The sequence below is a fragment of the Parus major genome, chromosome 18 (assembly GCF_001522545.3).
Source record: "Parus major isolate Abel chromosome 18, Parus_major1.1, whole genome shotgun sequence".
Lineage (NCBI taxonomy): Eukaryota > Metazoa > Chordata > Aves > Passeriformes > Paridae > Parus > Parus major.
The window spans coordinates 8,531,240-8,557,988 of NC_031786.1; the positions used below are offsets into that span (position 1 = coordinate 8,531,240).

The following is a 26,749-nucleotide window of genomic DNA, read 5'->3' on the forward strand; positions in this document are numbered from 1 at the left end:
CCCACGGGAATTCCATTCCTCACACGGGGGTTTGCCGGTTGGGCTTTCCCTGTGAGAACACTTGTTCTGACGGCACTTTTCATTAAGCTGATAGCTCCAGGTCGCGGCACCACTCTGGCATTTTACTGGCTGGAATTTTCACACAGAGGATGTCAGTGCTGATCCAGGAGGAGCATCACAGACTCTTGGTGCACCATACAAAAACATTGATCAATGTTTAACAAAAAACATACAAAAACATTTATCAAATTAATTACATACACCAATGAGACAAGACCTTGTTTTGCATGTGCATAATAATTATAGGCCCATTTTTAGCTTAGTGAAGTTTGTCCTTAAAAGTTACTGAGGGAACTTCACAAGGAATCCAAATGCACAATTGTAGCACTACAGAATTTGTCGCACTATTGGTAGAATTTAACAATGATAAATACATTGTTAAGTATATTTAATACATTTTATTGTATTGAAGACATTTTAATTGTGCTCAGTTGTGTTTAATATATATTCATTGTGCATTTTAAGTACCTCTGCCTGAATATGCAGACCCATGACTCATTTTTTTATGATTAATCGTTTGCAAAAAAGACAAAATTTTATTTTAATTTTAAGTCATTGTCCAGTTTTCATGGAATTAAGAATGAAATCTAATGGTATTTACCCCCTGTATAAACCTCACAAAATAGTGAAATCAATGGTGTTGTGCACATCAGAAACTAAAATGTAGTATGAAAATCCAGCAGCAGAATGTTATGTCCTGTCTGTGGCATTGGATGTGTCATTCATCCCAAAGCACCATTTCTGTGGTGAGCAAGCTCTAAAATAAGACTTCACGCTCTCATTTTTGTCAGTGTGGTACGTACATGGAGTGTGCACTGCCATTGAACAGGAATCTGTGTGTTCGGGTCTGGAGGGCTACAGGCGCTTGTGTGGAGTGGGGAACAGTGTCAGATTCCCTTCACACTGGGAAAAGTCCCTCATAACACCGGGAACAGCCCCTCTTTGCATCGGGAACAGCATCGCCTCACATCGGGAACACCTGTTCCCTTAACAGCGGGAACAGTCCCCAATAACACCGGGAATTCCCCCCCACCTCCACCGGGAACAGCCTTCCATCCCGGCGGGAACAGCATCCCCTCACATCGGGACCACCTGTTCCCGTAACAGCGGGAACTGTCCCCTATCGCTGCAGGACCAGCTCCCCCTCACATCGGGAACAGCCTCCCATCACTGCAGGAACAAGACCTCCTCACACCGGGAACAGCCTTCCCTCATACCGGGAACAACCTCTCCTCACACCGGGAACAGCCTTCCCTCACACCGGGAGCAGCTATCCCTCACATCGGGAGCAACCTCTCCTCACACCGGGAGCAGCTATCCCTCACATCGGGAACAACCTCTCCTCACACCGGGAGCAGCTATCCCTCACATCGGGAACAGCCCCCCCTCACACCGGGAGCAGCCTCCCCTCACACCGGGAACAGCTATCCCTCACACCGGGAACAACCTCTCCTCACACCGGGAGCAGCTATCCCTCACATCGGGAACAGCCCCCCCTCACACCGGGAGCAGCTATCCCTCACATCGGGAACAGCCTCTCCTCACACCGGGAACAGCCTCTCCTCACACCGGGAGCAGCCTTCCATCACTGCCGGAACTGTTCCTCCACACCGGGACCAGCCCCCCTCACACCGGGAACAGCCTCCCTTCACCCCGGGACCCGGGGTGCCGCTCACCCTCGCCGTGCCCGCAGGTCCCGTCCCGCAGCCCGGCCGGGATCTCCCCGTTCCCCACGGCACTGTCCTGCATCGGCAGGAATTTCCGCGGGGTATCGTGAGCTCCAGCCGAGCTCCCCGCCTGGCTCATCCTCCTCCCCGCACCCCACCCGGCCGATTAGCGCATTTAATCACATCCTTTTGGGCTGAAGCTGTGGATTTCACACCAAATACCCCCGGTACAGCGCCCGTGGCCATTCTTGGAGCTGCCTTCAGCTTCCCTCTAGTGGATTGGCCTAAAACGGGATCCGCAGGCGATCCTGGAGCTTTAAAGCGGCTCCAAACTACAAATACCAGCAGCTCCAGCTCCGCTAAGAGGCCCCAGGACCCACCTCTCCTAGAATTAATCTCTCCAGCTTATTCTAGCAAATATTTATAAAGAATTTTATTGTACATGTATAGCTATAAAAGCCCACGACAAGCAGAGTGTTTTGAAATATTCTCTCTGGCTGAGCTATTTTTATAGCTGCTTTTTTTTTTTTTTATTTTTTTCTGTGGTGGGTGGCCCTTCCTACCTCATCGCAGAGTGACAGTGGCAGAAGGACCCAGACCTTTAATCCTGTTTCGCAGCAGGTTTAGCAGAGGAGCGGCTGCAGCAGCCTGGAAATGACCATGGAGAAGATCCTGAAGGCAGAGCTGAACACCAACCTCCTGAAGGCAGTGGGGAGCTCTGGAGGAGGATGCATCAGCCAAGGCCAAACGTATGAGACAGACAGAGGACGGGTATTTGTGAAAATCAACCATAAACCTCAGGTCAATGCCAGCAGATCTTATGATTGCATAGAGATAGCTTTTTATTTCAAAAGCAGCTGATCGTTAATAATAAATAATTATTCCAGTTCTCAGTATTCTCTTTTAAGCTGTGTCTATTTTATATCCAGAATTAACGTTGCAGGTTTGGTTAGTGTGAAATGCAGTGTAATGCAATGTGATAACCCTCAACAGCAGGAATGAACTGTAATTCCTGTAAAAAGGAGGCCAAGCACAAAGCTGTTATTGTGGTATTTGGAGTTTGGAAAAGCCCAGAACTGATTTTGCATTCACTGCATTCCTTTTCATGTTCCAGTTGGGAGGATCGATAATGGGAGGGCACAAACAGGGGCCAGTGCTAAAACTCACGTATTATCTTTAAAGCTACAGAAGTTTCTAACATCCCCACTGCTTTTTGCATTTCTAAAAGAAACTCTTGCAGCTTCTCAAGCTAAACTCTTGACTTTTCTATTACTAAATGAATACTCAGTTGCTTTTTCTGACATCACAGTGCATCGGAAATTTGCTTTATCAATATCAAAATTCATCCTAAACTGCTGTGAAGAATAGCACCTTTGCTTCAAAGATGCTGAATATTTGTGCTGTCGTCTCCATCCACTGGCCTGTGGGGGAAAAAAAAACAATTTAAGGGTTCAATGTTTACCTCATTTAGCAGTGGCCACATTATCCTCAGAGGTGCTGTTGCATCCAGGTAGTTTTTTATCCAGGGGTCTTTATAATCGGCTGGAAATCAGGGTGAAATGTGATAAATCCTACAACCCTGGAATGAATTTAAGATAAAAAAAAAAAAGAAGTTAGGGTCAAGGCCCTTCCCTTCCTGTGTGGAAGCTGCCTTGCTGCAGCTTTCTCCTTTTATCAAGAGGAATTAACTCCTTGCCACTTTGTCAAAAGTCTGTTTTTTCCAAAGTACTCCTTATAGACATCCATGGTTTAGCCCAAGGATAATCTTGTTCCTTGACAGGCTAGAAAAATGTTTGAAGGGGAAATGGCAAGTTTGGAAGCGATTCAGAAAACCAAGATTGTGAGAGTGCCTCAGCCCATCAAAGTGATTGACCTGCCTGGAGGAGGAGCCATGTTTGCCATGGAGTACCTAAAGATGAAGCACCTCAACAAGTATGTGAATGCATCTCTTTTTACTATGTTTTGGGGCTTTTTGGGGCTTTTTTTTTTAATGTCTTACAGTCAGCCAGGAAACTTCATGAGCAGAGTCACTTTATTCTCTCAGAGACAAAAGCTTCTCTCTCTTGAGATCTGTGCTTCTCTGTGTACATATTAAAATATATAAATATATGTATGTATGTATGTATGTATCTATATATGTGTGTACACACTCCTTGTCCATATTTTGCTTTTCCTGCACTAGAAGTGGCTGTCACTACTCATTTGTGTGCTGCTCCATGTGTGCTGAGATGCTGCTGCAGTGAATGTAATCACAGCTGAATTTGGCTCATCGTTCTCTCATGAGATTTTTCAATGGAGTTTTTTTTTTTCCCAGCCCAACAGGTTTCTTTAACCATACAAGCTTCTTAGGTCTTTGAAACCTCTGCTTCTCTAAGTAGAATCTTCCAGCATGATTTAAGCCGTGATTAAGATGACATGAATTTGCATTTCATATGTCAGCCAACCTGAACATGGAATTCAGGAGTTTTGTGTTGCTGAAAACAGATTTTCAGGAACACTGCTGTGTTCCAGGCCTCCCTATTGGAACAGCATCATGCCTATGGCTCTTCTGGCAGCTGCTTGTCCAGCCCATCTATTTTATTTGGGACAGTAATGGCAATTCCACAGCCTCTACAAACAGTTTATTCTAATCCAGCTCACCATTTCTAGAAAGGATTTTCCAATGTCTAACCTTAGTCCTTCTGGTTGCAATTTTAAATCAATCATTTTCCTCCATTCTGGGCATAGAAAAAAAATTAGTTTCCATCCTTGAAACTCTTTTTAAGATACCTGTGGAATATTTAACTGGTTTTTAGTTGTTTGCCTTCAGCATTAGGCAGCCTTGATTCTAGAAGCCTACAGTTTCTTTTCAGACTTACTCTTTCAACTGCTGCTCAGCTGATTTGGAAGGGTAAAGCCCAACAGGAGATACCATGTTCTGTTCTCTGCTGATAGTGGGGCTGATAAGGAGGAGCACAGATCCTCCTGCCCTTTCTGCCCTTGTTTATACCACCTTGTGTTCCCTTTACCTTTCTTGCAAGAGCATTTACTGTGTTTGTTGTATTATCTGTGTCTTCAGAGCTGTTATCAAGTCATTTGATCCCTGTTAGGTGCTTGTGAAATTGATTAAAGTTCTATGTTTGCCAAAAATACCCTTGGTCATATTTAATTGAGGGTTTGTTTTTTTTTCCCTGTAATATTTGTTCACTTGTTTCAGTTTCATTTTGGTTTATTCGATCCTACAGATACTCTTCAAAGCTGGGAGAGCAGATAGCAGAGCTTCATCTTTACAACCAGAAACTTGGAGAGAAGCTGAGGACTGAGGGAAGCACAATTGGTAAAGCATTGATGTAATGTACTAAACCAAAAAAGAAGCAATTCCTCTGGCTGTGGTACAGCATGACTTTCAACTTTCCTAGGTCAAACTGACAGTTTGGGCTCTTCTTCAGTGTCACTGAAACTTTTCAGCCTCATACACTCTCACTCTCTTAAAATGTTCTTGAGCTTACAGAAATCCCATTTTTTGCTTGCTGTTGGTTTAGATAATTAACTGATTACAGAATATTTTCCCTTAGTAAATGCAGAATTAAGCTCCCCTTTCATGATGTTGGGGTTGGCATTTCTTAACTCAAATAGCAAAATATTTTAAAATTGCTGCTCCTCAAAGTGAATTAAAGCATAAATGAAAAAAGAATCATCTACATAAAGAATTATTTTTTTGAGTTGTTACTATTAAAATCAGAAGTACTAGCATGTATCTGTGTTGTTCCCATGACTTCAGAGGTGGAGTGGGTCTGACTCTTAGTGGTGGACAAATTATAATCAATTATTTTTGAGTGAAGGCCGAATTCCTGGCAGGTCCCAGATAATATCTGAATCAAACTCAAGCCACATTTAATGGCAGCATGTCCAAGTTCCAGAACAGCAGATTGTGACTGTGTTTGGGCTCCTTTCCTGAATGTCCAACTCCTTCATCCAAAGCAAACTCACTGACTGTGACTGACTATGCCTCCATTTCCATCCAGCATCTTCAAGTCAAAAAGATTTCTTGCCACCTTCAGAAAGGGTTGTGACCATGAAATAAGTGTAACTTATTGCCTGAAGTTATTTTTTCTGTCTTAAGTTCTGTGTTTGCAAACTTTACCATGTAAAGATCTCAAATCCCCTAATATTTATTTTGTTCTACAGGAAAAGGAGCCGGTCACTCTGAGGCTCAGTTTGTGGATCAGTTTGGATTCCACACAGCCACTTGCTGTGGTTATATCCCACAGGTATGGTCTGTTCCACAGCTGTGAAAGCCAACAGGCACTTAGAGAGGTCTGTAAACTCCTCATACCTGAGCTTGCTCCATTTTTCTGCAGCTTTCTGACCACAACTTTGCTTTCTCAGTTCTATCCCCGTTCCTTGGTACTGTGCATGTGGCCAGCAGGCACAGTGGATTGAGTGAGAATTTGGAATGGTGGTGCTTCTTTAGCTTGGTGATACTTAAAAAAATCAGTGTACCTTCACATTCCATGACTTGGTTTTATTAACCCCTACTATATGGATCACTCCACTGCTTTTGGAGAGCCTCATCATGTAATGTCTCATGAGACATTGGAAAGGGCTCTTGGAGATAATTCCACTATTTTCTGGCTCTCACATATCTGGATTTCATTCTATGACTCAACTGAATGAACCTCCAGTATCTCAAACTCTTTGCTAAGTACAACTTTTCACCAAATTAAAAATGTGTTACTGTGCACCTGATTTTCTCTGAGCCTGAGAGAATTGCAGGCTGTGGCAGATCTGTTCCCAAGAGGAAGTTCATTGGGAGATCTTGCAGTCAAGGACAACATTTGTAAACCATCTTGCTTTCTCAAAACAGTTCTGCAAAACTGTAGATAGTGTGTTTTTCTCTTGTCATACCAATGGGAAAAGAGGTGATGTTCCCTTACCCAATCATGTTCATCCTGTAGTGTTAGACTCTATAAAAGCTAAAAAGTTCAGAGAGTAAAAGCCCCTTTTCCTAGCAACTCGTAGTGTGTGCTGTGAACCTACATTGATGCATTGTGTCCAACAGCGACATGTTGCCCAGTAAAAATGAATGAATACTTCTGCATTTCCAGAAAGATTTGAAACTTGACATTCAACAGCTGAAATGATCTCACCAGAAACTCTCCCTCTAAAATACATTAAAAGATGAGAATGAATAAAAATAGCCAGAACCACAACTTATATAAAGAGAGCCCCACCAAAGTGTGGAGGAGAGCAGCACTCCCAAAGCAAATGATGTTGCTGTGCATTGGTGACAATGACAATGTCCAGGGCATTTTGTCAGCACTGAATGTTTTAACTGGATCTCTGTTATTAGCATTGAGTGCACATATGTTAAAATTGTGGCAAACTTGTGTTGCATTTTCCAGGTGAATGAGTGGCAGAGTGACTGGCCATCCTTCTTTATCCGTCACCGACTCCAGGCTCAGCTGGATTTGATTGAAAAGGATTATGGAGACAGAGAAGCCAGAGAACTCTGGTCACAGCTAAAAGTATGAACCATGTCTTAAATCTATTTTCTAGAATTTCAGAAAATGTGTATCAGTAATTGTAAAGGTGTTTTATAAGGGATTTTCCCAGCTTGGAATGAAGAGCAGGGTCTGGATGATCTTTGCAGTGGGTCCAGCAACACTGTTAGCTGAACAGAATTCCTGTTTCTCTGTCAGTTTTTATAGATTGGGGGAAAAAACCCTGTTATTCAGCATTAATGTTTATTTCTGAGCATTGAGCTAATAATAATAGTAATGTGGTAAATCCTAAGAGCTTGGTGTTATGAAGTGGGTGAAATTCTGCTGTCTGGACAGGTTTTTGTTTTATCTGGCCCAGGCTTACAGCTGGTTTCAGGCCATGTTCCATGCAGCAGACAGGGAACACCAGGGATGTTCCCCCTCTCTTCTGTTCATTTGCCCAGATGCTTACTGCAATCCTTTTTGCCATTGAAACTTCTTATGAAATTTAAATGAAATAATTTAATTTAATGAATTTCTTATGAAGTTTAAATGAAATAATTTGATATTTCTCATGACAGCCAAGAGTATCCATGTCTAGAAAGAATATATCATTACCAGGTGTTGATACTAGACTGTGAATTAAATGCTTTGCTGAGCTCTGTCAAGAGCAGTCCAGAACATTTGTCACTGGCTTCTTGTTGTTGCCATCAATGTCCAAAGCAGTCCATGAGGGCTGAACACAGGCAGCATTTGGCCAGCTCAGGCTCTAATATGCTACAGTAATTTATTTTATCTATTATTTTCTTCAAAACTCTTTAAGTGTTATATGTCTGTTTATGCTTTTTCAGCCAAAGATTCCTGAAATGTTCTGTGATGTAGAAATTGTTCCTGCTCTCCTGCATGGGGACCTGTGGGCAGGCAATGTGGCTGAGGACGACTCCGGGCCGATTATATTTGACCCTGCCTCCTTCTATGGCCATTCAGAATTTGAACTGGCCATTGCTGGAATGTTTGGGGGGTTCAGCAGCTCTTTTTTCTCTGCCTATCACAGTAAAATACCCAAAGCTCCAGGATTTGAGAAACGAAACAAGTTGTATCAGCTCTTTAATTACATAAACCATTGGAACCATTTTGGGACAGGGTACAGGGGCTCTACCCTAAACATGATGAAGAAACTTCTGAAGTAACCAGGTACATTTGGGAAATTCTGACACAGTCCCTTAGGAATGAGCAGCCCCTGCTCATCCCAAGTATCACAGACTTGGATTTGATGGTAAAAGACCTGATATGGAGAAGGTTTAATGCACTTTTGAGCCTCACTAACTAAGAGCAATTGTGTAATCTTTAACTTTGGCACTAGTTTCCCTGCACAGATTCCTCCCTGCTGAAGGAAAGGGCTGCACTGTTTGTCATGGCTCCACTGGTTTGGAAAACAGCACAACAGTCAGCCTGCCCTTGCTCTCTCACCCTGTAGCTGCTGTGCTCCCACTGTTGTTCCACAGCAGCATCTTCCCAGTCCTGCTGCTGCTCCATCAGCAGTTTGCTACAGAGAGCTGCAGTTGTGGCACAGTGGTGCTGGAAGTAATAACAAGTTCTTATGTCTGCCCTTGTTAGTTCTGGCTTAGTTTTCTGTCTGTTCCCAGCCCTTTTCCCATGGTCTTCTGTTTCCCTTTCCTTTCGTTTTGCATGTCAAGTGTCCTAATCCAAAATTTCAGTCAGATTCTGTGAATCTGGAAACATTCTCTTTTTAATTTAATGAGCAGACAAGGCCCTTTAGCTGCATTTGGCAACCATAGGTAATTAATAATATTTCTAATATTTATTTTAATTGAACATAATTTACTCACATTCATTTTTTCTCTTGATACAAGAACTGAAATTCCAGTGGTATTTTCTATAAGGATGTCTAATTCCTTGGTAATTATAATAATAATTATAATAATTCCTGTACAGTCAGAAGTAGGTTGTTACCACTCAAAGCTGATAATAGCATTTCATCATTTTAGTGTGATATTTTAGTGTGTTGTACTACAATAGTAACATATTTGAATAGCATTGTAAAAAGACAGCAAAGTGTGGGAGGGAGGCTCTGTGGCTGGGTGAGAAGAAGCACCAGTGGCTGCTGGGTTGGTTGGTGCTTGACGCTGATTTTCAATTTTAGGAAATGAGTGCAGTGGGCAAAGCTGGTCTGTTGTGCCACCACTGGGTTATGGAAGGAATAGTGTCAAATCTGATACATTTGTAAGGGGTTTTATTGTTCCTTGCTGCTTTATTTTTACAGTAAACACGGGCAGTGGGAATTTGAGGAGAAAAGTGTTCAGCAAGACAATGGTGTGCAATCTGAGCTAGAGGACATCAGTGACTCTGGGGGGATTTTAATGGAAGAAAGTGGCAAAGAGAGTAAAAGTAAGTGCAGTCCCACAAATTAATTAGAAGGTTTGGGTAAGAATGATCTGAGCATTCAGGCTTCAGATGGTTGGCATGATTAAAACTAAAATATTCTGTTCAAAAGTGCTCAAATATGTTTAGGCTTTTTTCAATTTTAAATGGTCGTGCTATAAAGATTTAATGAAGTTTAAAATTTGATGTTGTAATTGGTTTAAAACAATTGCACTTTGCTCTCTGTAAATATGATACAAATAGTGAAAAACTTTTACTTCTTTTGAATCAGGGGAATCTGTCAAAGTTGGTTATAAAACTTAAGAGAACTGAAACAGTGGAAAAGTGGAACAGTAGGGTTAGAACATAGTTGGGATTGTAGCTGATGGCTGGAAAATCTAGGTCTGAGGAAAGAGCAAAGTGCACATTTTGGTGTTGTGCACTTTTTGGTGTTTATGAATGTGAACAAACCGACCTGTAGCACACTGGGGAGTACTTGTGAACTCAAACTTGTTCTCAAATAAAACACTCGCCTTGCAGAAACCCAGCATTTGGTGTACATGTATTTTGTGACTGTGGTTTGATTGGATGAGTTTGAGCCTGAAGATAAAATATTTGGGTGTGGATGGAGCTGTTGGATAGCAGGAAAGAGCCACTACCTGTTCTGACATCCTGGCTGGGCTGAAGTGCCTCCTTGAATTTCCTGTATAATCAGTGGAGCTGTAGTTGTAGCTTTCAGGGTTTGAATATTGTTTCCAGAATTGTATGAGGTTTGGATAATGTGTAGTGATATTAACCATGTAAAGCAGTGTTTTGGTGTGGGTGGGGTAAGGAATGGAGGTCACGGATAACGGCATCATCCAGCTGTCTCCCACACACCTTGTGCAACAGAGGTTGTCCTCATCCTCGTCCTTTTCCCCTGGGGTCCCTGTCCCCATCCCTGTTCTCTTCCCTGGGGGTCCCTATCTCCATCCTCACCCAGTGCTTGGGTGCCCATGCCTGTGTCCCCATCCTTGTCTCATCCCCAGGACCCCATAGCTGGGTGTCCCCAGGGTGGGTGTCCCCATCCCCACCAGGTGTTCCTGTCCCGGGTGGGTGTCCCGGGTGGGTGTCCCCATCCCCAGCAGGTGTTCCTGTCCCCGGTGGGTGTCCCGGGTGGGTGTCCCCATCCCCAGCAGGTGTTCCTGGCCCGGGTGGGTGTCCCCATGCTGGGTATCCCCACCCCCGATGTGTGTCCCCAGGGCCTGTCCGCCCCTCAGCTCCAGGCCACCCCGCGCAGGGGCCGGGCCCACGCTCGGAGGCGGCGCCGCCGCCGCCGCCGCCTTTAGTCCCTCCTGGCGGCCCGTAGCAGAGCGGGAGCGGCGGCGGCGCGGGGCGGGCCCGGGGCGGCAGCGGCGCTTGTCCCGGGTGCTCCCTTGTCCCGGGTGCTCCCTTGTCCCGGGTGCTCCCTTGTCCCGGGTGGTCCCGGGTGGTCGCACCGGGCCGGAGGGGCGAGGGCGGCGGTTCCGGGAGCCCCGCGGTGCGGGCCGGCGGCCGAGGCCGGTAGGGCCGGGCGGGGCTGCGGGAGGGGCTGCAGGAGGGGCCGCATGGCGGGGCCGGGCGTGGTGTGAGGGCGGCGGGACCGGCCCTGCCCGCACCCGGAGGGGCGGCGGAACTGACCCTTCCCTCTGACACTGCCAGCGCCGGGCCCACCGGGATGGAGGGAGAGGAGCGGGAGCCGGGTGCCATCAGCGACAGGAACATCCTGGACAGCTTCACCGAGAGCCGGGAGGTCGCGGAGCTCATCGGGAACCTGAGGGAGGTGTTCGGGGAGCTGGTGACAAGGGAAATGGCCGTGGAACGGTTCATAGGTAAGCACGGCTGCCAAAGGGAGTGGTCCTGCTATTGCTTGATACAAATATTTTATTATGTATTATTAATTCTATTATTGCTGATTAGCAAAAAGGGACCAAACCGTTAATTTTTGTGTCACTGATAATGCTGGAACTTTATCAACAAGTAGTTCAATTGGGTTTTATGCTCGTTTTGTTTTCCATATAGGTAGTCCTTTATTACCTGGCATTTAACTACTGTAAATGAAAACTTAGGTCTTAGATTCCAGAATTCTGACTCATGTTAGGCCTCCAGTTTCTTATTCAAATTCAGGCCATAATTTAGTTAAAAGTTTGTATGTCTGTCAAATAAAGCAACTTTTTAACCTAATTACTCATCGAAACATACCCATTTTGTACTTTACAGTGTCAATTTCCTATTTTTATTTTTTAATTGCATGGGAGATGTGAAGAGTGGCTGAATCCATACAGATCATGTATGTTTTTCCAAGTGAAGGTAACTTGATTTCACTTTTGTGAAAAGGTCTAAGGAAAGCTGTCTGGACCTCAGCTGAATCTGGAAGGGCCATAGTGAGGTGCAGGTAGCAGTGTTCTGGATGACCAGCCTGTTTCTAGGCACTTCACATGAGGGGATTTGCAAAAGTTCATTCAGTGCTTCATGTATTCGCAAACTAAATTTAGCAGACTGGTATTTTGCAAGTATTTTTGCAAAGGATGGTGAAATTGAAAAACTCAAGTCAAGATATTGACCCAGCAGCTTTGTTTTTGATGACAAGAAATGAGGTGGGCAAACAATAAAGAAGAACCCCCCCAGATTTGGAGATCTGACCCTGCAGAAATCTTTCAGCAGCATTGTTGTGGTTGACTGAACTGACTGTTCCATCTAAATGATGGACATGTAACTGCTCAGACAGAAGTCCCAGGAAGTCACATTGGTGAGGTTGTTCAGCATCACAGAGGAAATGTCAGATTTCAGTGGGACAGGAAAAGCCATTGCTGGAAAATTCACCTTGCTGTGTCTCTCTGTCTTGTCATACTGCATGAAGCATTTCTGTGCATTTAAATTGTATTTATAAGTTTTCTGCCTGTATATTGTTGCCTAGTAAATACAGGCTCAATATACTTAAAAAAAAAAATACTGTGTATGTGGTTCAGTATTGGGTTATAACATTTAGTGTGCTCAGGTGTCATTGATCTTTTTGGGACAAAAGTTCCAAATCTGCCAAGAGGCTCAATGTGTGGGTTAGAACACTGAAACTTAGGGGATTTCTTTTATCTGGGTACAGAGAACACAGTAATCACCCATTCCAGAGGATTTTAATGAAAGTTTCCAAAGAATTCAGAAAAACTAATGCTGCTCATTTTTTGATGAACCATTAGAAAGAGAAGTTTGGGAAACAGTTTAATCTGCAGCTACAGTTTTGCAGGAAAATATAGGAAGATCTTTTTTGAAATAATAGGTTTAGAGGATCTGGTTTAGGTTCATTGTCTTCAGCTTTTACATTTGGCATTTTATTTTATCTTTGTTGGGCTGTGACCTGGGAAAATAATTTGCTCTTCAATGTCAGTTCTGCTGGAAAGCTGTTGCTTTGGTGTTGGAATTCATGTTCTCTGGTTGTGCTGTTTGTATGCAGCTTAAGGCATCATTAATTAAGGTGGGAAGTCAGTGATGGTTAGAAGCTCAGGTTTCCCTCTTGATGGCCTTCTGGTATCCCAGTGGAATTGCACAAGGATACTGTTGGATGGTCTGGTGTCTGAAAGTGGTTGTGCAGTGTCATCCACTGGTCAACTGCAGCACTGTTGGCTTTCAGTCATGTCTTAAATGTAAGTGTTGATGAGTCAAGCAGAGAAAAAGGACAGAGTGAAGTTGTTTACAAGAGAAACAAATACAGAAAAGGGGAGGTTAAGGAGGTTTTAATTTTCTAATTCAAAGGCTATTTTCTGACCAAATGGCTAAAATGAGCCAGGCAGTCTCTAGTGCCACACTGTATCACTTAATGTTCTCCTTGGGAATCCATCTTTCATTTCTGTGGCTGCTTTTTGTTGATTCTGGGTTTAAATTGAAAAGCTTCTGTGTCTGAAAGCTTTCCAAGTTTTCTTAATTTTTTTTCAATATAAATTTCAATTTGTCCTCTCTCAAATCAGTATTCAAAAGGAAGAGACCGTGTTACTGGCAGCAAAATAGAGTAAGGGATGTGAACAGTTTTGAGGAGCACAGTGGTAAGAGCTGCAGTTTGTGTTTGTTGAGGTTAAAATTTGTTAAGGATTCTTTGCTCTTTGCTGAATTCTATTTCAAAATAAGAAATTAGCTCTGAGATTGTGAGGAGCACCCTCATTGCAAAGTGTTACTTGTATGAGGTTTGTCCAAGGAAATTGGAGAGGCTCCTGGGGGTGGCTTGATGGTTCAGTAGGTAGATGAGTGCAGTGTGAGGGGGGACAGATTGTGCTTGTACTCTTACTTGGAATTATAGACTGCTCTGGGTTGGAAGGGACTTTAAAGATCATCTCATTCCACCTGCCCTGCCATGAGCAGGGACACTTTCCACTAGACCAGGTTGCTCCAAGCTCCATTCACTCTATGATTTTTTAACTTTGTGACCCTGCTTACAGATGGTGGCAGCACAGGGATGCAGAAATCTTAAGCTAAAACTGTTCAGAATCAGAGGGTATCTCACAGGTAAAGGTCTGGAAGAGCCTTGGAGTAGTTTATTACAGATATCTTTTAATTTCCAGGCATAATGGACAAGTACCAGGAACAGCCTCACCTTTTGGATCGCCACTTAGGTAGGAATGTCATCCTTAAATATTTTTTCTGTCTATACTTTAAAATCTGTTACTCTGTAAGATCTGGGTTTGCATTACAAGATTGCTGTGGCTGATAGTACTTCTATTTTATAATTGTTGTCTCTCTCTGTTCTATCAGAAGTACAGGGAACTCTGAACTGCATGTAGTCTCACTGGTTTTTCTCTCCTTTCACTAGAGGGGATGATGAATTCCTTGTTGGCAATAATACAGGACAGTGGATCTCCTCCTCCACTAGTTCACTTGGCTTTTAAATTTCTCTACATCATTACAAAGGTAAAAAAATTCTAAATTTAATGTTCTTTAACTGAAATTAGTAAATTATTAATATTTTCTTTGTTAATTTCAAAAATATTAAAATAAGTGTCTAATGTGATTAAATATTTTAAACTGTATTGTGAAAGATTAGTTCTCTTGTTTCCCATTTTCATCATGGCTTATGTTATTTAATGATCCAGATTAGGAAAAATCAAGGTCTGAATGCAAAAGAAATTGCAGACATAAAGATACTCAGTGATAAAACATGAGTTATAACATTGAAAAGTAAACTGTGATGAGCAATTAGATGAATGTGGAATTTACATTCAAGCACAAGAAAATATTTTGGACAGCCTATGGATGTGGTCCTTGGCACCCTGCTGGAGTGACCCTGCTTTACCAGGGGGTTTGGACTAGCCAATCTCCAGATGTCCCTTGTTTTAAAGTTAATCATCATTTCATGAATTCTTAATAACTTTGTAAAAACAAATATCACAAGGTATTTAAGAATTTAAATACTTACTCTCCTTATGATGTGAGGATCCTAATCAAGAAATTTCTGCAAGGGTCTTTCCTTTCCCCTCAGTAGTGCTGGGTGATTGAATTCTGAAACTTTCTCCTTTAGGTGAGAGGGTACAAACGTTTCCTGGCCCTGTTCCCCCATGAAGTCCGGGACCTGCAGCCCGTTTTGGATATGCTTGCAAAGCAGAACCCAAGAGACCCTGAGGTGAGGACTTGCTGTACTTTTTGTTTATCTTTTATGTCTCCAGTGGAAAAAGCTGAAGAGAAAATTTGGGGAAAAGTATATAAAGCAGTGACAGACCCTGCCTGGTGTTAACACCTGGATTTGGTGTGAAAACCATCATTTTGTCATGGGAGAAATGCCCCCTCCCCAAGGAGAAGTCTTGGTTTTATTTCATGGGATTTGCTCCAAGGATTTAGAAGCAGTGGCTGTAGAAGTGCAAGGAGAACCTTTAACTATTCATGTAAGGAACAAATTGATTCTAACTTGCAAGAGTAAGAAGGGCAGTGAAAGGCAATGAACCTTTAAAAGGAATAACTGAAAAATCATCCAGTCTGACTTGAGCATACTGTAGTTTATATTCTTATATAAACTACTTATATATTCATTATTTCCTTATTTTTAAATAAGGAAAAAGAAGAACTCCAGAGAGCTGCTTGAGATAGATGAATTTTCAGAGAAATCATTATCAGTTATAAATAACAAAAACCATGGATTTGAAGACAATAATTGTATTGCTGCTCTAAATTAAAGCTGTTTTTTTTTAAATAAACATCAGTTCTGGCACTTTGCTGCTGTAGGTGTACAGCTTTAAAGCTTGAAAAAATTTCTTCTTCTGAAGTTTGAGTAAACCCATGAAAGCAATACATAAGAAATTAAGGAGAAAAACATTCTGTTATATTTGTAAGTGGAGGCAGAGATAGGCCGAAGGAAGGAAAAACCAGGAAAATGGGAAGGTGCAGTTTTCCTTTGGGAAGGAAACAAGAATGCCTAGTTTTCTGACTGGGGGGGAGGGTCCATTAATTTTGTTACAGTTTTGCTGTTTGGGATGGTTTGTAGTTCTATCTCCTCTGGAGTTTCAGAGCACTCACACTGAGAGTTTTCTCTCACACATCTTTGAAAGTTCCTTGGAGCCAGGGGGCAGTTTGTGCTCTTGGCACTTCATGTTGCAGGAGATGAAGTAAAAACCCTTTGTTTTACCATTCCAGACTTGGGAAACTCGTTACATGCTGTTATTGTGGCTGTCCATGATCTGCCTGATCCCTTTTGATCTGGCCCGGTTTGATGGAAACCTCGTTTCTGTGGAAGGGCAGGCTCGGCAGCCAACGATGGATCGCATCCTGGAAATAGCAAAGGTGAGGAAAACACATCCTGTAATGCTTCCAGACCTGGGATATTTGGCACAGTCATTCACTATGTGATAAATACGAATATATTCTCTATATTCCTCAATGATACTCTTTTCTGCATATTATTTAAGCCTGTATTTTTAGGCTTAATTTTAGTGTCTAATCTGTAAAGAATTTTTTCGTACTTCTGTATCTTTACTCTGTTGTTTGCTGCTCTAGAGTCAGGTGAGACTGGAACTTGTCTCCCCTGATGTAATAAACCATTTTATCTGAGGTGAACCCCTGCCTTTGAATATGTTAGAGGCTTTCAACACTTGAAAGTGCCAGAGAGCTTCTTCTGAAAAGCAAGTCTGAGGATTTTTAGAGGAAATCAGTGTTTGATCACAGTGAGCAACTTTGGAAGCTGTGACTCTGTGAGGATTTTTAAGCCAATAGATGAAGTTCCAGTGGGTGTCAGCCCAGGTGGCTGACTTGTCATGCCTTTGAGATAAAAATAAACAACCTTCCCCACAGGTACCCCAGCAGCTCAGGCTTTTGACACTCGCAGCAGTAAGGGGCTTACTGCTTATAGGCCAATGTATCTGTGAGTTAAGGCTTCAGGAAATAAACCTTCAGTAATAAACCTGCTTTGAAAAGCACACAAAGGGAGACTGCTTCAGATATAGTTTGTTGAATGGGAAAATGAACTTTCTACTATCTTTAAGCTCAATTTGTAATCCTAATAATGACATAATGTGTGTAATCATCATAATATTTTCAAGTAAGTATTCAGTAGTTTATTATGTACAGAGTTGTTACATAGTTGGTTTTCTATCTCCATATATGAATTCTTTTACAGTCAATTTTCTTTTCCCTTTAGTGTTACCTGGTTGTCAGTGACAAGGCTCGGGATGCAGCTGCTGTGCTGGTGTCCAAGTAAGTCTTTTGTGCATCTTGGCAGAAAGGCTCCCATTCCTCCTGCTGTTTCTTGATCTGATGTGTTGGGAGGGCTGGAAGTTGCCAGCTGTTCATGGGGTGTTACTGTTGCTTGAATTGGATACAGTACTGTTTATTTGGAATACTGATTCCTCTGCACATCAAAATAAATTAAAGACCATAAGCAGGGGTAGTACACACATGTCTCTTGCTTCAGTATCTATTCCAGTCCCCATTCCAGGATATTCTAGTGGAAGAGGTCTTCAGTCGGTTCAGTGATTTGGGTTTTTTTTTTCCTTTCTTTTTAAAGCAGTGCAAGTCCCGAATCTGCACTGCAGCCTTTGCTCAGCAGGGGGCGCTGCCCGCGCAGCTATGGCGCTGTCGCTGGCGGGACAGCGGGACATGGGGACACGGGGCATGGGGACAGAGGGACACGGGACATGGGGACAGAGGGACAAGGGGACAGTGAGACATAGGAACAGGAGGACAAGGGGACCTGGGAACATGGGGACAATGGGACATAGGGATGAGGGGACACAGTAGGACATGGGGACACAGTGACATTGGGAGATGGGGGCAGTGGGTGTGGGAGAGTCACAGCTGTAACACCTGTGTTCATGTTTTCTGTGTTAAGATGCACTAAATTGATGGGATTAATCAAAATAGTTGCTAAAAACAACATTTAGTAGAGCAGACCTTGTCTTTTTAGGAGGTAACTGTGTGCTTACTTTAAAGTTATTCTGAGCTTCAGTCACAGGACTCAAGGCTTTAGAAATTTATATTTAGTGGATATAATGCTATGTGTCTGAATCTGATGGCAAATCACTTACTTGGTTTAGAATGTCCAGTGTCATGCAGAAAATTCATGAAGGACCTGAGACCAGACTCGCAGTTCTCTGGTGACTCATCCTGTGCTTTTCTGGTTTATTCTGAAATATATCAGAGCAAAATTAAAGAGACTGCATGAATTATTTGTGCAGTCTTGAAGAAGTCTTGCCTGTTACATACTTAGTTTGACACGGTTTGAGGGTGGGGAGGTCCTGGCACAGGTTGCCCAGAGCAGCTCTGGCTGCCCCTGGATCCCTGGAAGTGTTCAAGGCCAGGCTGGACAGGGCTTGGAGCAACCTGGGATAGTGGAAGGTGTCCCTGCCCATAGCAGGGGTGGCACTGGGTGAGCTTTAAGGTCCTTTTCAACCCAAACCATTCTGTGATTGTATAATTCTGTGATCCTAATTAGTTTTTGTAGACATTTTGGAATCAATAATTAGAAATTGCTGATTATGTATTTGTATGGGTAATCTGCCTTGTCGCATGTTGACAGACACAGAGGATTTGAGATGACAGTGTGACACAGAGTGAATTATTCTTGAACATTCATATAGGCCTTCTTCACTTCCTAAAATCCCAGCAAGTACCCAAACTAACCAAGAGTAATAGATTCTTGCAGGTACACCCAGTACTTGGAAGCCTTCTCAAGTAAGGGTGACAGTAATTTTAAGAGATTCTTTTATCACATTATGCTTAATCGAATTTGCAGTTCAGCTGTACCTCCAGAGTGTCTGTAAAACTAAATTTTGAGTGGAAGCTTACATACAACAACTTTATTGATTGCAGCTTTGTGTTCAGCAGAGCTTTGTGCTAATGCAGTGCTCAGCCCTTGGTTTCAGGGGAATTTCACCAGTGCCCTGCACCCTGACACTGGGTCCTATACAGGCACCTTGTTAGTTGTCTTATCTTCTCTTCACCTCTGTTTATTGGCTGAATTAATTTTAATTAGGAGTATATGTTCAGAACAAATATGGTAATAGAATACATTAAGCTGTGCAAGGCAGTAATGGTACTGTATAGTGGATTTATAATTATTTAGTTTATTATGAAAACACCATTTTCAAAACAGCCTGGTGATTAAAAGACATCACCAGAAATTAAAAGGCTGGCTCCAAGGCCTTTCCCTGTTTTCACATCCCCACAGCCAGTTCTGAGCATAATCATTCTGACATGAGGTCTCTTTGGTGTCTCCCTGGAGCTGGACTGTTACTTGGGTGGGCAGGAGCACCAACTGTCCTGGGACAGATGGAGAGATGAGATACAGGAGCCTGACTCTGTAGCACACTCTGGAAAGTCTGGGCCCTCGTTTGTGCTCTGAGGAATTTATGAATTTCAAGTGAATTGTAGAAACATCAGGATTCAAGACCTCCTGTTTTCCAAAGTAGGCTGCTTCTCACAGGGCAAAGGAGCTGGAGTATATTCATGAATTCTCTTTTCTGCCTGCTTTGTGAGTGGTTGCAGTAGGAGGAGATGAGGCTGATCCTTATCCTGCTCTTAGTCTGGAGGTTAGGGCACTCCTTTGGGAAGGAAAGATTTAAACTCCTTGGGGCTGAGGAAGGGTCTAGGAACCAGCTCAGCCACTTCACAGGTCACTTCTCTGGTGTGTGCCCTGGGGCCAAGGGCAGCTTCATCTTCAACCCAAAACAACCAACCCTCCTGCAGCTCACCCCAAGTCCTCATTGTTCTGCTGCTGAGCCCCACAAGGACTGGCTGGGAAGCCAATCCATCCCATCAGCTCACTGTAGGGGTGTTCTCTGTATTGAATATATTTAATACCCTGTCAGTGGTGGTGCTGTTCCTCAGTTATCTGTAGGTGCAGGAAGGATCCAGGTCCTGGCTCTGGGGCACATCCTCTTTGAATTCCTTCAGATGTGCTGGGTGGGCTTCCCCATGTGCCTCGTTTCCACTGGGTGTGTTGAGAACAAATACCTGAATCACTGCTGGAGCAGGACTGGGTTTGTAGGTGCCAGGACACTGAAGTGATGCCCTGACTGCAGCTTGGCTGCTCAAGGGAGGGCTGAGAGTAGATTCATGGTAGTTTAGCCATAATAAACCTCTTTTCCCTTTTCTTAGATGGCTAAAAACATGTCTCTTGACCCATCTGGTGTGTTAAATAACAGGTGCTTGACCTTTTCAAATATCTGAAACCCAAACATAGCCCTGCTGGTTGCTTGTTCTGGGCCTGGCTGCAGACAGACACAGTGTAAAAGGGACCCAGTGCTGATTTCCACTGATTTTCAGATTTGCAGAATGGGTGTTATTGGTGAGAGAAGTGAAAAATACTCCTATTTATTTCAGCTTTTTACTAATTCTAATAGAAATAACATCTTAAAAGCTTTGGAAATTTTGCTGTTTTGCAATTAAGATAAGAAATTCTAGTACCAAAGTTTTAAAATGGGTTTGAAGTGAAATTCCAGATCAGAGCCTTGCTCAGAAACAGATGGGCTAAACATAGGATGGTTTGGAGTGTTCTCACCCTCAGTGATTTGGGGAAATAACACATTGAAGAATTGCTTCCAGGAAGTACAACCAGTTTGGATAGGAGGAAAGATTGTTTTTCATTGGGTAGCATAAAGTCAATGGCTGCAATGTTTTCTTTTCTTTGACAGGTTTATTGTCCGCCCTGATGTCAGGCAAAGCAGGATGGCAGATTTCCTGGACTGGGTGCTCTCCATGTTAACCAAATCCTCCTCCCAGACCATGGAGGGCACTGTCATTCTCAACGGCATGCTCCAGGCCCTGGTAAATACTGGTTTTCCCTTAAAAGATACACAGTTGGGTTTATTGCCATTCTATTTTGTTACAGGAGGCCTTTGATAGCAAATGCAAAGAAGGGTTCCTGGCAATTAAAAAAGGAGAATTTCCTCCATAGCAGTTTAGACAATATAACTTCCCATGATATGTACATTTTCATTTTTTTGTTATCCCCAAATGATAGTAGAATTGCCAGTACAGATACTCATCAATAACTCTCCAAGTAGCAGTCATTTCAGTAGGTTTGGGTTTGTTTGCTAATCTGAGTGAATTTTTTGTTTAATGCCCTTTCCTTGTGAATTGATAATGATGTGTGACTCAAAAGAGCTGAATTCTTAGTTTGGGTTTTAAAACAGACATACTGTGCATGGAAAAAAATCTGCAGTACCTGAACTGCTGTTCCAGGGAAGTGCTCCTCTTGTACATCCTAAGAAGGGCTATTTATAAAAGCTCTGTTGTAGTTTTACACCCTTAAAAGTGCTGGGGTGTGTTTTGAAATCCTGGGGTGACAGTTCTGGTGTCTGTGCCAGTTTTGATGTCCGAATATATTTGGGCAAGAATGGAGGTGTTTGTGTGGGTGGAGGAGTTGTTCCTTCTTGGTTTGGTTGTTGACCAAGGCAGTGCAGGTGAAGACAGATCACGAGCCCTTGTGCAGTCTTTGCAGTTGCACAGGTTTGAGGATTTGCTGGTGTTTGTACAAGTTTTGACAATTTGCATAAATTTGCTGCTCTTTTTAACCAGTCGCTAAGGGGACTTGTGTACTGTGTGGTACTAAACATCAAAGCAAAGGTCTGCAGCAAGTGTGTGGGGTGTGGGTTTTTTTGGTTGTTTCTTTTTCCTCTCCAGCTCTTCCAAATCAGAAGGGAGAAGAAATGATCTATATTTAGAATAACTGAGGACCTGCTGCTCAAGCAGGAGGAAGCGTTATTTGTGTGCATTGCAGCGTTTCAAAAGACAGAATGATGTTTCATCATTTTATTGTCAGATCTGGAAAGGGAGACTGCCTGTTTGCCATTCCCGGGGCATGATGAGACCTGCAGGATGTATAATGCATTAGTGTTTTGTCATAATTCCTTTGAGTTTGGCTTTGGCTCCATCCACCTGTTCATTAGTGCGCACTAAGCGAAACAGGTGAATACTCAACAAGTCGAATCGAAACCAGAATGTGATACAATAGACCTGGGAGCAGATCCTGCTGCTTTGCTTTTCTGTGATTTTTTTTTTACCTCTCCACAGCTCATAACTCCTGTTCCAGTTGGTAGATATGAGCAGATTTGTAAATCCTTTTCTTGCATTTAGTCTTCAATTTCTCCTTTCAGTCACTACAATGAATTGTATCATTAGGGAGTAAAGGTTTTCACAATGGTATGTGTGCAGGTATGTGTGCGTGTAGGTGCTTAAGGGGAGCAGGAAATATTTATTTCAAGGGTTAAATGTTACAAATATTATATTTATATATAATTACATGTATTCTTAATATTTTTATAGTAAGAAGTTTGTCTCACACTTGTAGCAACACTGTGTTGTCAAAAATACCAGCTGAAAATAGATGTTCAAAATAAGTAAATACTTCTCTTTAACACACAAGATTCTAGCTTTATACAGTATATAATATATTCTATTTATTCTATAAATAATACAATCTCTTTTAACATAACAAGTAACCACTAAATGTGTAATACAGAGCACATCATCATGAGGGGCAACTAAAAGTTGTGGCAACAAGCTTAGAATTCTTTGCCCTTTGATTCCTCCAGCACTTTGTTACTTTAAGAGTCAAACAGCAGCTGCTTGGCCATCTCTCTGAGCAAGCAGGAGAAAAAAGACCATTCTTCAGTTTCTGGTCAGTACAGCAAGGTGGGTTTTGGGCTTGTGACAGGTTTTGGGGATGATGTAACCTGTTAGCCAGAGTGGGAATAAAAAGTCTCTCCACATCAGAGTGGGGTGGGGCTGCCCTGAACAGGGTGGGCTTTGTGCCTCTCATGGTCTGCATTTACTGAATGGCTCTGAGCGAGGCCGACGTGGAAAAATTGCTCGGAAAAGACACGAAACTCCTGCATTTCAATGAACTGAAACTGCAAGTCAGGGACGCAGTGAGTAGTTGGCCGTGGCTGCACTTTGATCTGCCTCTTCGTGGCCGTGAGCCTGGCTGATCAGGTGTGTGCTGCTGTTTCATCTCGCTCAGCGTTCTGTGCAGAACGAGTCCGGCCGTTCCGCGGCTCCTGTCGGAACACGCAGCCGGCGTTGCATATTGTAATTGCACTGGGGCCTTTGGCTCTCTGCTCCCTTCCACCTGTCCTCAGTAACTCGCCATTTCCCAATGGGGGGCACCAGCAGGCACCTCTGCTGACACCATTTCCAATTCAGTGTTCCAAACTGCCCTCCTTGCTTCAAACCTATGTTTTGCTATGGCATTTAATGCATTCTTGTGCTCCTGTTCTTTGGTGTTTGAAAGACTGAAAATGTTGGATTATTAAGAAATTGCTGCTACTTTATAACATTTGTTTACTTGAAGGAAACTTCTAGCCTGTTTCAAGAATCTGCATTTTAAATTCTCTTGGTCTGGAGGTTTGCTTTTAAACCTGCCATTATATCAAACAGCTTTTTAGTTATCGCTGCAGGGCGCAGCACTCCCAGTTCTTGCGTGACAGAGATGTCATCACGTTGAGGTAGCCTTGGGCATTGAAACTTATTAAACCTTATTTGTTTTATAAGTGATTCAGTATACAAGTGTGAGTAATAATTAAAAAAAATAAAACGCCCTACACAGTGATCTGATGAAACTCGAGAGTCTTAAGAACGAGGCATTTCCCTGAGCTGTCTCTAATGCAAAGGTTATTTAGCAATAGCTACATGCTTATGTAAATTTGGCTCCAGGGAAGAAAGAACTCTCTAACTCCATTCTTTCAGACCCAGAGGCACAAAAATAGAATATTTCCAAATAGAATGTTTCCCAAGTCTCTGTATTTTTTGCATTCTCAAAGAATTGGCTGTATTAGGATTGTCTATTGGTGTTATTTTTTTCAAAAGGGGCTTGTTGCTTAGTGGTTTGCTGATAAAGGTGCAGGAAAAGCAGTGTTGGTGAGAGATAAAAATGTTCTTATGTCTGCAGGTGCCAAGGGCACTGACTGCTTTCTGCTCATGCTATTTCTCTCCTGACTGTCACGGAGTATTTCTTCTAATGTGGCCTTGTCTGATGCTGCTGGGTTTTTCTCTTCTCACTTGAAGTTTTGTGGTTCATTCAAGGTTCAGAAGTTCTGTTATCATAAAGCTGTTTATTTTTCTTGTTAGATAGAGTGTAGATCTCAAGCTGACAAATTTTTTTTCCTTCTGAGTATTTAAAATCCGTGGGTTTTGGTAATCTCAAGATGGAAAGGAAATACTCTGTCAGCTCTCCGTGTGTTAGTCTAAACATTTCAGATGTTCAGCTGATAAATAACAGGGATCACATGAAAGCTGCCATCACTGTGTTGGTGTCTGTCAGCGTTCATGTCAGGTTGATGCTCAACACCCAAGCACGTGTGGCCCCCAGCAGGAATGCTGCTTGTGTGGAGGCACAGTAGGAACAAGGCCTTCAGCTAACCCATTTTCCCCATCAGCTGCATGTAGAATGCATTAAATACTCCCTCTTTCCAAGTGAACTGCAGTTCTGCCAGCATGTTGTCTCTCCCTGCCCCTGGCCGGGAGGCAGGGATGGTTGGTGGCATTCCCGGGGTGTTGTGTGGCTACCAGGGGGTGCTCCAGAGCAGCACAAGGGATCATTTCCTGCTCTTCCCAACGAGGCTGGAATTATCCTCCCAGTCCTCCTCTTGGTTACAACCAGAGGGTAGATCCAGACTGGCGTCTCCTGCTCGGCAGGAAGATCCACTCACTCCCCACCAGCCAGGCCACCCCTCATGGTGATTTGTGTAGCTTGGGGAACAAGTCCTGGAGATGATCCCGACTGATAGATCTGCTGCAGGTCGGGCCCAAAGTGGGTTATGCAGACAATTGGCAGGTGTGGTGTCTCTACTGGGATTATTAAGAAACTGGGCTTTGTTTGCCTTGCCCTGTGCTGTTTCTAAAGCAGAACCAGACTTGACAGTCGTCATTGCTTGCACACCACTGATTTTCTCTAATTTGTAGGTGGCTTAATTATTTATAAGAGAGGGAGTCACATACTTTTCAACAGTTCAGCAGGTTGGGTAGGTTGGTGTGTGCTCTGTGTCCTCATTAGGCGAGGAGCCCGTGGCGTAACTGCGACTGCCGGGATGCTCCGACAGGCAGGCTCCTCGTGCTCAGCACTGCTGACACCAAAATGCCTGTGCAGGTGGCAAACCAAGCTTATTAATTACTTTGTTTGTATCAGATTTTTGGAAATGGTGTGCCTTGGATATTTTTCTTCCTTCAAGGCAGGAAGTTTAAGCTGGGTACTGTAATGCTGATTTGCTCTTTTTGCTGATTTTTTTTTTTTTCTCATTATTTTAATTTATTTATCATGGGCATTTCTTTTTTAGTATGACTCCTGTAAGCTCCAGTTTTACAGAATTTTTCTGAAGGAGTAACTTTGCTGTACGTGCCTGACTGTTTGTAGCATGTGCTGAAAGAAAATATTTTTTCTGCTTTCCCAAAAGCCAGCATTGGTTAAAGTGTTCTTATATTTCCTTTGGGAAAAATTATCTATTACACTCAAAAGTTTTAGGGATTTGGATTTGGGGATGCTTTTGCATGCTTTGACTCATAAATAAATAGCAAACTTCTTGTCTTCTCCACACTCTGATAAAAACCCCAGACACTGTATCTCCTGCTGTGTTGAATATTTGAAGAGTAGTTCTCAACAGTTTGGCTGTTACTTATTCACTTCTGTAAAATTTATTTTAAAAATGGTTGTTAAACTTCTCTGACACAGAGAAATACCCAATGTATCAGTTGTAGAACTGCTCCAAGGTTGTATCTGACCCCCAGTGCACCTCAGTGGGTGCAGAAAGAGCCTTCTTCCCATTCAGACATTTGGCATTTCCAGCTGTGGGTAACATATTTTATTGATCAAAAGTCATGTTATGGCCCTTTAAAAAATGTTTAGTTATTAATTCAAATAAATATTTTTTTATTGATTAGCTATGGTGTCCTTCGGGCAATTTTTACTTCCCCTAAAAATTCATATTGATAAAATTCCTTAATCCAAATCTCAGTTGATATATAGCTGTAGCCACAATGATTTTATTACAAAATGTAAATTATAAATCCCTGTAGTAGGAGTAGATGTTGTGTGTTGAAAATAGTTTATTATTTAAGTTTTAGTGAAACTGCTGTAGGGAGATGATGTGTTTCACTTTTTTGTTCAGAAAATAATAGAAATGGTTGTGAAATGGAATCTGCCGAGGTTGCTGTTCTAAACTGATTCATAGGTGTGTGAGGAAAAGAATACAATAAAAATACTGTGCAGTATTTGAATTTTTTTCATTTCCTGCTTGTGTTGATTCCTTTCCACATCTCAGAGGTGGCACCTTCCAGTTGTGTTGTTCCTGAGGAGTCAGAACTCAATTCAGACTTGGACTCAAGGGTGTGAAAACACACGGAGAAGCTTGGAGAAAGGTGCCAGAATTTAGGAACTACAGACTGAAAATGGGTTGGTGTTTTGAGGATTCTGTTCCACCTCCCCAGCAGAGTGCTGAGGGCACACATCCAAAGGTGTTTGTCCAGGAGCATTCCCAAGGATCTGTTAAAAAGCTGTTTGTTACATTATATATGCTGGAGGAATTACACTGTGCTTTGTTCCAATATTCTTGAATATAATAATAATAATATTTTGGAGGCAGCCTGTGTGTGCCTTAAAAACTGTGTTTGCTGTTAAGTTAGGCAGAAGGGAGAAGGAGTTGTGAGGATGCAGGGAAGGAGTTGTGAGGATGCAGGGAAGGAGTTGTGAGGATGCAGGGA

At 42.7% G+C, this 26,749-nt stretch overlaps 2 protein-coding genes across 3 annotated transcripts in view; both read left to right on the plus strand.

Annotated features, from left to right (window-relative positions):
- Positions 1-1,737: 1,737 nt before the first annotated feature.
- FN3K (fructosamine 3 kinase) lies at positions 1,738-10,119 on the plus strand. Of its 2 annotated transcripts, none has more exons than XM_015645549.2 (7): positions 1,738-1,753; positions 2,349-2,528; positions 3,508-3,659; positions 4,952-5,043; positions 5,895-5,977; positions 7,112-7,234; positions 8,041-10,119. In XM_015645549.2, exons 2-7 carry the CDS (start codon positions 2,382-2,384, stop codon positions 8,377-8,379), a joined length of 936 nt encoding a protein of 311 aa, XP_015501035.1. In that variant the 5' UTR covers positions 1,738-1,753; positions 2,349-2,381; the 3' UTR covers positions 8,380-10,119. The 2 variants fall into 2 exon arrangements, with proteins under 2 accessions (XP_015501035.1, XP_033374671.1); XM_033518780.1 differs by lacking the exon at positions 1,738-1,753 and having other exon boundaries at positions 1,834-2,528; positions 8,041-8,383; positions 9,474-10,119.
- Positions 10,120-10,963: 844 nt separating this feature from the next.
- The window catches only part of TBCD (tubulin folding cofactor D), a 114,801-nt gene continuing 99,015 nt past the window's right edge, over positions 10,964-26,749 (plus strand). Inside the window, exons 1-8 of the mRNA XM_015645612.3 lie at positions 10,964-11,113; positions 11,252-11,421; positions 14,137-14,187; positions 14,385-14,482; positions 15,090-15,191; positions 16,196-16,342; positions 17,196-17,251; positions 20,689-20,821. Coding sequence (XP_015501098.1) covers positions 11,268-11,421; positions 14,137-14,187; positions 14,385-14,482; positions 15,090-15,191; positions 16,196-16,342; positions 17,196-17,251; positions 20,689-20,821 — 741 coding nt within the window. The 5' untranslated portion in view covers positions 10,964-11,113; positions 11,252-11,267. The remainder of the gene's footprint in view (positions 11,114-11,251; positions 11,422-14,136; positions 14,188-14,384; positions 14,483-15,089; positions 15,192-16,195; positions 16,343-17,195; positions 17,252-20,688; positions 20,822-26,749) is intronic.